Raw genomic sequence first — 9592 nt, forward strand, 5'->3', positions numbered from 1 at the left:
TTGCTTCATTCCTCGACTGAATTTCCTTGTCAGTTAACAGTAGTGATCCCTCGCCCGGAATCCGGCTTCTTTGTCTGTAAACATGCAGGTCGGTCAAAAGAACCTCGGTGCGAAATGCTTGCTCGTTTTCTACACCCGCAAATGAAGATTCAAATTGTTTTTCCGCGAAAGCTCTTGCTGTACCGCCACTGAAGCTGCTTTAGTTTGAGTAATAAACGGCTCTACTTCTCATGGGCACCCAACGTCAATTTTCGGAAAATATCTGTTCGGGAGACGATTTGACATCTAGAATTTTCGGAACATTTTTAGTAAAATTTCTTGCTTGCCTGCCTCGAACATCTAAAAAATGGTATAATTGCCCATTTTTAACGGATTTTTACTCTGAAAATGTCAGCTAGAATTTTCGGGAGCCTTTTTTCTAGCTGAAATTTTCGAAAAGGTAAGTTTTGATCTCTATAAGTTTCGGATCACTAGACTTTCAGCTAGGAAATCCGAACATATGAAAAATTTTTAGGGGATAAAAATATGCCTACATATACCGTTTAAATACTAAAATACGTTTAACAATGCTATGTTTAAGTGGTCAGTTTGAACTATATTCTCGTTCGGTGCCACTGACTTCTGGCTCTGAATCGCTCGACACTGCTAGGTCCTTTAGGCTGTTTCTAGTGATTAACTGAGAACCACTAATTTGAAATGCAATTTTGAGAAACCAACATAATTAAAAAGCCGAGAAACCTGTGAATGCCACCAGTGCCGGCATGGAGTGTTAAAAAACAAAAGGAAGATCAACAATGGAGGCATAGATCCTCGGTGCGAAAATTGATATTGTCAACTGCCTACTCGTTTTCTACACCCGCAAATGAAGATTCAAATTGTTTTCCGAAAGCTCTTGCCGTACCGCCACTGAAGCTGCACTGAAGTTGCCTTAGTTTGAGTAATACTGAAACGGCTCTACTTCTGGCTCTGAATTGCTCGACACTGCTACTACCCTTTAGGCTGTTTCTAGCATTCACTGCGAACCACTAATTTGAAATGCGACTTTGAAAAACCAACATAATTAAAAATCCGAGAAACCTGTGAATGCCACCAGTGCCAGCATGGAGTGTTAAAAAACAAAAAAAAAGATGAACAATGGAGGCATTTTTCGTCAATGTAGTTTTACATCCCTTAAGGAATCCTCGCCAATGTAAAAATAAGCTGCCGGTTTATCGGCCTTCAGCTCGTGGTCATGTGATTTATTCTCCTCGTGCGTTGCCGAGGGCTGCAGCCCTCGGGCAACGCACGAGGGGAATAAATCACATAACCCCTCGCTTCAGGCCGATAACCCTTACATAACCCTCGGAAGTACAGGGGGCGGGGGATGGAAGGGGGGCTTGGGGGGGCTGGTTGCCCTCCCCCCCCCCCACCCGTACTCTAAGGTTTTATTATTATTATTATTATTATTATTATTATTATTATTATTATTATTATTATTATTATTATTATGCCCCACGTTCTTAGACATGATGAATTGGCATTGACAAAAAGCAGCAACGTTATATAATCAAGAAAATGATAAATATAGCCATTAGAGCAACATATTACATCTTTTGTTGTAGAAATAGGAACTGGGATAGACTAAATGCAATTTTGAATTTTTTTTTTTTGGCTTTTGTTTTGTTTTGTTTTTGTATTTGTTTTTGTATTTGTTTTTGTTTGTTTTGTTTTTCCTTTTAATAATCCAATCTCAAGCAGCATTTGAAAATTGCCTATACGTAACGAGATTTACAATTGTACATTCAAAAACACAAATAAAGTTTCCATTATTATTATTCCTAGACGATAAAACGTCATTTATTAGTGAAGAATATTTAGGGGAGGGGAGTGGAGGGGGGGGGGGGGAGGCTTATAAACTTTCTTCCCCTTAAAAGTGAGGCTTATTACGGAGGGAGGGGGCATATTTGAGAAGGGGGGGGGGGGGCTTAATAGAGGATTTACGGCCGAGAATGAAATCATAGAGCCTGTGAATGAATACAGCCGTCTCATCTCGCTCTCTCCCCTTTCATATCTTTGAACAACACTTCTTGATGTTTTGCGATGATGGGTACGATGTATTGCGACATGAGTTATTACATTGTATTTGTTTCTTGTAACTGATGTTCCTTTTCTGCTTTTTGTGAATCTTAATGTCCATACCATAATAATACTTGTAAAATTATTTAACAATTATTGCTGGAGCACGAATGGGCTTTGAGTCAATAGCCTATGAGGCTGAGGCCGAAGGCCGAATGGGCTATCGACTCAGAGGCCATGAGGGCGAGAGGAATAATTGTTTTAGTAAAATCCAACTAGTTGGTCAAAAATATCGAGAGAAAACAACTTTAGCTAGCAAAACGCGATTCAGACGCCATTGCTGTTTAGTTTTCAAGGCCAGCGCTTTTCGCCACTAGTGGGTTATAACATATAGCCTAGTAGTAGCTGAACCAATCAGAACGCAGCATTGAAAATAGACCACTAACTGGATTTCACTAAAGCCAAATATACTAATATTATCGTCAAAAAGAGAAAGGAATTACTGCCCGAATGGGCTCCGAGTCAATAGCCCATAAGGCCGAAGGCCGAATGTTCTATTGACTCAGAGGCCACGAGGGGGAGAGGAATAATTGTTTTAACAAAATCTAACTAGTTGGTCAAAAATGTCGAGACAAAACAACTTAAGCTAGCAAAACGCGATTCAGCCGCCATTGTTTTGGTTTTCAAAGCCGGCGCTTTTCGCTACTAGTGGGCTATAACATATAGCCTGGTAGTAACTCAACCAATCAGAACGCAGCATTGATAATAGACCACCAGTTGGATTTTATCAGGAGCCCATCAAATGATAGGCTCCTGATTTTACGAAAACTCGATAGAAAACCTTTGATTACTTTATTTTGCGTGAATCATTAGTTAGAGGTTATTTTTACTTTACCATAAACGGACAATAAAGATAGTGTAGTTCCCCGTTCCCCTCTCCCCAACCCTCCCAGAACACTGTTCTCGAGATCGTGTGACGGATGGATGCCTGCATGAAGACATCTGCAATCCATCATCAAAAGAATACTTTCATCTCATCTCATCTCATTAAAGAAGGAGCGGCCGGGATTTTTATCATAACACTTGAGCCTGGTTAATTTAGCGATAGAGCTCTCCAGGACGGTTTTCACTGATCGGGAAGAGAAAAAAGAAAAGTGAACTTGAATGTTCTTATGTTATTTACACTCCGCTCTCTTTCCGAGGTAAGCTTCACTTTGCATTAATGTGGTGGTCTCGACGTCAACGACTGATTTTAGTTGCCATATCGAGAATCGAAGCGTTACGTTATATTCGTACATTAAACTTTAAGCATCACCAACGGATTCAACGGTATCCTTAAACCTACCGGTATCGATGTCTAACTCAAGAGTTCATTATGAGAATCATCTCTTATAATATTAAAATAGTGTTCAATTTGACCCGCAGTAAAGATATGATATTATCAAAAAGAGTTGTCGTCTGTCGGCCGCTTTAGTATTTGTCTTGTTCCTTTTGCATTTCAAACACACAAGAAAACAAAGGTTCCTTGTCAATCCACAACTTCAAACCAATTCTGACGTTTTTGTTATTTTAGTCACTTAAAAAACGAGCGGAGGAACAAAACCGAATATTTTAGCTCAATACATATATTTTTAAATATCTGCTAGAAACATTTGTAGTGACAATCAATGTTTTGATATCATGCAGAGAAATTAAAAAAAAAAAGAGTATTAATAGATAAGACAAACAGTACTCTTTTGAGGAAAAGTAATCTTTCTTCCTCTGAATTATACCACTCTATACATATTCAATTTCATTCAGTCATAGAATTCGCAGACGCCGCAAAATGTCGGTTGTGGTAATATGTTCCGATTGATCGAAAACAGCTGCTCATTGCTGTTTATAAGCATACAAATTAAAACGAGTGGATATTGTTTTTTAGTGGTGAATCGTTTGTTTGACCTAAAGGCAACTCTTTTAGAAAAAACTTGCTTGCAGTGTTTCTGAATTTTCCAATATCGATCTGGCTTCGATTGTAATCTTACAACAGACTAATGACCCTTATCTTTTAAGATAGTTATTTAGTATAGACACAATTTACCAAAAATACAGTCGAAGCTCTCGTAAGCGACCACCTGGGAAGACTACAGTCTTCGACAAAAATAGTTCAGGGGCACCCAACGAATATAGTTCAAACCCACTTAAACATAGCATTGATGAACGTATTTTAGTATTTAAAAGGTAGATATAGGCATATTTTTATCTCCTAAAATTTTTTCACCTGTTCGGATTAGCTGAAAGTCTAGTGATCCGAGAAGTATAGGGATCAAAACTTACCTTTTCAAAAATTTCAGCCAGAAAAAAGCCTCCCGAAAATTCGAGGTGACCTTTTTAGGGTAAAAATCCGTTAAAACTGTGGGCAATTATACCAGTTTTTGTATGTTCGAAAATCCTAGGAGAGGTAGGCAAGCAAGAAATTTTACTAAAAATGGTCCGAAAATTCTAGATTTCAAATCGTCTTCCGAACAGATAATTTCCGAAAATTCACGTTGGGTGCCCCTGATAGTTGGGACACTTCCCCTGAACGCTGCTTTTTCCTTTCTTGCCGTTCTCCCCTCAACATTTGGAGAGCTGGAAGACAATGAAGTGTCCCAACAATTTTGACTGACCATAGGTCGTAATTCATAGAGGGAAAAAGAGGGAAATTAATGTTCAAAGAGTGTCTTTATATCTAATATTGACACGGCTCAGAACTTTAATTCCAATTTTTTTAGGTTGAAATAACCCCAATCTACATATTAGTGCAAGAAAAAGTTAATATAGATGGAAAGATCTTGAAGCCGTTAATTCAACATGTGAACTCACTTTACGAGGGTGATCGCAAACTCAGGCTACAGGGGTTTAATACGAACACCTGAAAACTCTATTTATCTTTTTCAACGCACTGTTTTGTCAGCTGTTTTAATTTTGTTTGTTTCAAGAATAGATTCGAATAGATCACGCTTGAAAATCAAGTAAGGTTGTACAGTGCGAGATTCATTGATTAGTGATTGGATATCACGAATTAGTTAAATGCGGAAATACGAAAGTAAACAAGCTTTAAAAACTTTTTAAATACAGGCTATAAACGTTAGAGACAGTCTCAGAAACAAGCTTCTATTCTGTAAACAAAAATAAATTGCGTTCGTACTACCCCCTACTTTAAGTTTTCTTCCCAACAAACAAACGCCCAAAGCTAACGAGCCCCCTGACATTCACTCCGGGGCATTAAACCAAAGAAAACGAGGGAAATCTATTAATAATAATCTATAAGATATTTTGAATCATGTGTTTGATGCTTGAACATAATCATCATTATTTTTTTTTTCGTATTTATTTTGTTCACAGGATATGGGAAGCATAAGGATAGTTTTTACGTGTCTTGTACTTGCAAGTGGCGTCTCCGTTTTCTTTTTCTTTCCTGCAGCAGAAAGAGAGAGGGTAAAAGGTAAGAACATTGTCCACTCGAAGGGGCATCCTGGTTGTTGTTTTTTGGGCCCAAGGGAGGGGGGGGGGGGGGGCTATATTCATAAACCGGTTAGTCCGTAAATGAGCAAGTCAGTAACCTTTAAGTTGGTTTGGCGATAGAGTCTGTCTGATATCCCTTCATACAGTCGCACCTCTATGTGAGACCACCTCCCAAAAACCACCACCTATCCAAAACACCAAAATTCTCCCAGTGAAATCACTACAGTTGCAACCTTTCGTAAGCGATCGCGACTACTTTTTTGATGACAGCATTCGAATTTTTCATCGTGTTTATCCTCCTGTAAGTGACCACTTAAGGCATTGTTTGTTCTCTGTGCTCGTTGTACAACTTAGAAACTGCATGCAGTGAATTCTCTTCCAAACTGTAGATGTGTTCGGTCCTCTGCTAGGAAGAGGAGCCTTCCGGTCCGCTTCATCAGAATCGGCATCCACTGAGGTGAAATAGAGACTAGGGAGCTTGAGCAATGACGACGGCGACGGCGACGCCAACGGCAACGAGAACGGCAAAAAAAGCAATGGGTTTATTGGCAAAACAACAACTTTGCACAAGCAGCACACTTTTTTGTACATTTCTATGTTGCACGACTGCAACGTGAAACATTGTAGTTTCACTTTTTATGGAGAACGTGAACGAAAGACAACAATTTTCTTTTTCTGATATGAACTTCGATACAGTTATTTAGAGTTAATTCCGGAAAAATTCCCCAATATTTGACAAATCGAATGAAATGGAATAAGAGTCAGATGAAGTTTGAAACAGCGCGAATTCACTTTTAGAGTGACGTTTTCGCTGCCGAAGACGTCGTAACCATATAATCTAGGCATAAATTGATTAAGAATTCGTCGACAAAGCTTTGACGGGTGACGAAGAAAAGATCCACAAAATATAGTTTAAACTGAATTTAAAGACATTTTTCTTGGTTTTCAGCTTTAACCTCCCTTCGTTTGGCGGATGGTATAGTAGAGGCAACGTCGGCGAAATCTGAGGTAAGAAGAGTAATAGCCTGCCGAACAGACTCAAAATTACAAAATGTTGGATTCCGCATCAAGGGTAGCCCGTGTCGTATAGAGTGTTTTCACTCACGTGGCCAGCATCTATGCAAATGTATTGGAACAAAAGAAAGCGTTTGCATAAGAAAAGAGTTCAACTCCCACAGGACTGGTTTAGGACACCAACATGGCCGCGGTTTCATTGTTTTGGGACACCAAAATGGCCGTCGTGACGTCATGTGAAAACACTCTGTACGTAATTTAACATCGGTCAGTTAGTTCGGGGCCCCCAATGGACTCAACGAATTACCGGCAGTCCGTTTCGAATTTCCCTTCATTCTTATTGGCAAATCGACAATGGCTTTTTTAAAAAGCCAGTCATACCACGTACTTAAATTCTGGTACACGAGTGGGGGCCCAGAACAAAGATGTCGGTGCTGTTTCGCAGACGGACTTAACCAGAGAAGTTTCGTCTGTAGCGCAGGCCACATCAGAGGAGGAGCATTGTTTTTGCCAAATAGGTTTGTTATGTCAACAACCAAGGAATAATGAAGTTTTGTTTCCTTGTTTGCAACTGCAGCTCGCTGCCTCCATTCTATCCAGACAGGAGAAACGCAAGTTCCTAATATCATCTTACTGTAAAAAGACAAAATCAAGCCCTGTGTTGCTACCAACTGGAAGTTTACTAAACCATCTCATAGTTGATAACAAGCACAAGATCCTATACTGCTACATCCCCAAGATCGCTTGTACAACTTGGAAGAAAATTATGGTACATCTGCTTGGAATTAAGAACAACAGATCTGTACACAGCCAACATTTTCCACTTCTCGGCTCTTATTCAAAATCCAAGGTTCGCTATATCTTACATAACTATTACAAGTTTATGTTCGTTAGAGATCCGTTCGAGCGACTCTTATCGGCCTACAAGGACAAATTCACAAGACAATCAGACTATGTTTCCAAGAAATATTCTAAAAAGATCCAGTGGTCAGTCAGAGAGAGACTGGGTTCTAGTGCGAGTGTCTTAGCGGACAAACAGGAAATCAAATTCTCTGATTTCATCCTGTATTTGATTGACGTCAACAACAAAGGAGGCCGATATAACGAGCACTGGCAGCATTATGACAACCTGTGCCATCCGTGCAAGATTAAGTACGATTTTATTGGACATTATGAGACCTTAGAAGAGGACGCTCGGTTTGTCTTACACGACACAGGTGTCGATCGCTTCGTCTCTTTTCCTCCTGTTCGTTTTACTAGTACCAAAGACAAATTGGCACAATATTATAGCAAGCTGCCAAGAACAGATTTATTGCAGCTTCAAAAAATTTATCAACGTGACTTTGAAATGTTTGGATATAATAAAATCTTCCTGGGTTCCCAATGAACTCGAACTCAATATCACTCTCAGTAGATTGATTGTAATAATTTTAGTTGGTTATAAAATAAATTAATAGAATTTCTTAATTCCTCGGGTTGCTCGTGTTCACATACCATGATAATAAAAAAAGGGGAAGAAAATTGCCAGTTTTCACTTTCACGCCATCAAAAATGAAAATCAAAATTGCTCAAAGAATAAAATCCAAAATCTCGAAAATGATCAGAGGTTAATACCCGAAAACCCTTGCGAACATTTATTTTATTTCAATTTTTCATACTCGAGATAACAAAAAAATATTGGATGAGGTTTTTGTGATATCCGGAATAATCAAGGTCGAGGAAAGTGTTATCAGCCGAGCCGAAGGCCGAGGATGATCATACCGTAGGCTGATCATACTGTAGGCTTTTAGCCAATGAGAAAACAGATAGTGAGTACAATGTATAATAATCAGTGTAATGATTTACCCAAATTTATAGAGCGTTTTCACACGACGTCACGGCGGCCATTTTGGTGTACCAAAACAATGAAACGGCGGCCATGTTGGTGTCCCAAACCAGTTCTGTGGAAGTTAAACTCTTTTCTCATGCAAACACTTCCTTTTGTTCCAATAAATTTCTATAGCTGTTAGCCACGTGAGTGAAAACGCTTTTTAGAACTTTCTTTGGAGACGCCATGTTGTTGCCCATCTGGATGGGCACCAACAAGGCGACCGGAAATCAACAGAAACTTCTGTCAGCGCTGATTTTTGCTATGAAAGAGTGATTTCATTTTTCGAGGAACTTATAGACACTAAGATAATACTTTTAATCATCTATATACAATGACTGTTCATGGGGTAAAAACCCCTGAAAATAAGTCATTTTTTTAAGACACAACTGCTTTCTCCGCCGCTGCTCAAATATTTTATGAAAGTAAAAACTCAGAAGGATCGATAATTTCTTTATGTTGAACTTTGATGGGGTCATTTCAAAACCAGCAATTGGCTCTCAAAAGGGTAGACAATTAAGGACCTTTTTTCAGGGGTGTCTAAACTTCTTTTCTTTTTAGATCCATCTCGTACTAAACATCTTTTTACTCAAAAGATTGAGTTTAGAGACCAGTAGTAGACAAAGCAAAATTTAAGGTGAAAACAACAGTATTTTTAATATAAACCGGGGGTGAACTTTACATTGCGTAGTAAATAATAGCGTGATCGGCTAACGCGTTAGTGTCTTATCGGATAGAGTTGGAATGTGTAATCCCAGACGATTTGTATCACTACGCATAAGGTCTGTTTCCAAAACGCTTATTTGTGTTTTTATCAAAAGTGTCCTTATAAATGACCCAACGTCGAAATTCTCCTAAAACGCCATGTTAACTATTAAGACAAACAAAGCCATGCAGAACAACTGTCCCTTTTTATCTAATAATAATATCAAACTATACTATTCTGAAACGTGATTGGTAAAACGTTTTGCAAGTGAACACATGTACAGATTCTGACATCTCCTCACTGGATCTCGAGGTTTTTTTTGCCAGGACTTAACTTCGACTTTCTACACCGAAACGTAAGGGCATTGCGGTTTGCTTGCTCAACTGTGCAAGGGGAGTCAAGAGAGAGACCTCAGAACATCTGATATTCCGGTTACTGCAACTCGCGGCCGTGTAGGAGAACAT

The 9592-nt window shown here is 39.0% G+C and overlaps 1 protein-coding gene across 1 annotated transcript; it reads left to right on the top strand.

The window, feature by feature from the left end:
* Positions 1–6285: 6285 nt before the first annotated feature.
* Positions 6286–7944, top strand: LOC140934478 (carbohydrate sulfotransferase 11-like). The gene is made up of 3 exons (XM_073384096.1): positions 6286–6301; positions 6491–6549; positions 7133–7944. The coding sequence occupies exons 1-3, from the start codon at positions 6286–6288 to the stop codon at positions 7940–7942; spliced, it is 885 nt and encodes a 294-aa protein (XP_073240197.1). The 3' UTR covers positions 7943–7944.
* The last annotated feature ends 1648 nt before the right edge of the window (positions 7945–9592 follow it).

The sequence above is a fragment of the Porites lutea genome, chromosome 4 (assembly GCF_958299795.1).
Source record: "Porites lutea chromosome 4, jaPorLute2.1, whole genome shotgun sequence".
NCBI lineage: Eukaryota > Metazoa > Cnidaria > Anthozoa > Scleractinia > Poritidae > Porites > Porites lutea.

Coding starts and splice junctions, on each gene's coding strand:
- LOC140934478 (XM_073384096.1), top strand. Junction 6,550..7,132: donor CAACGTCGGCGAAATCTGAG/GTAAGAAGAGTA, acceptor TTGCAACTGCAG/CTCGCTGCCTCCATTCTATC.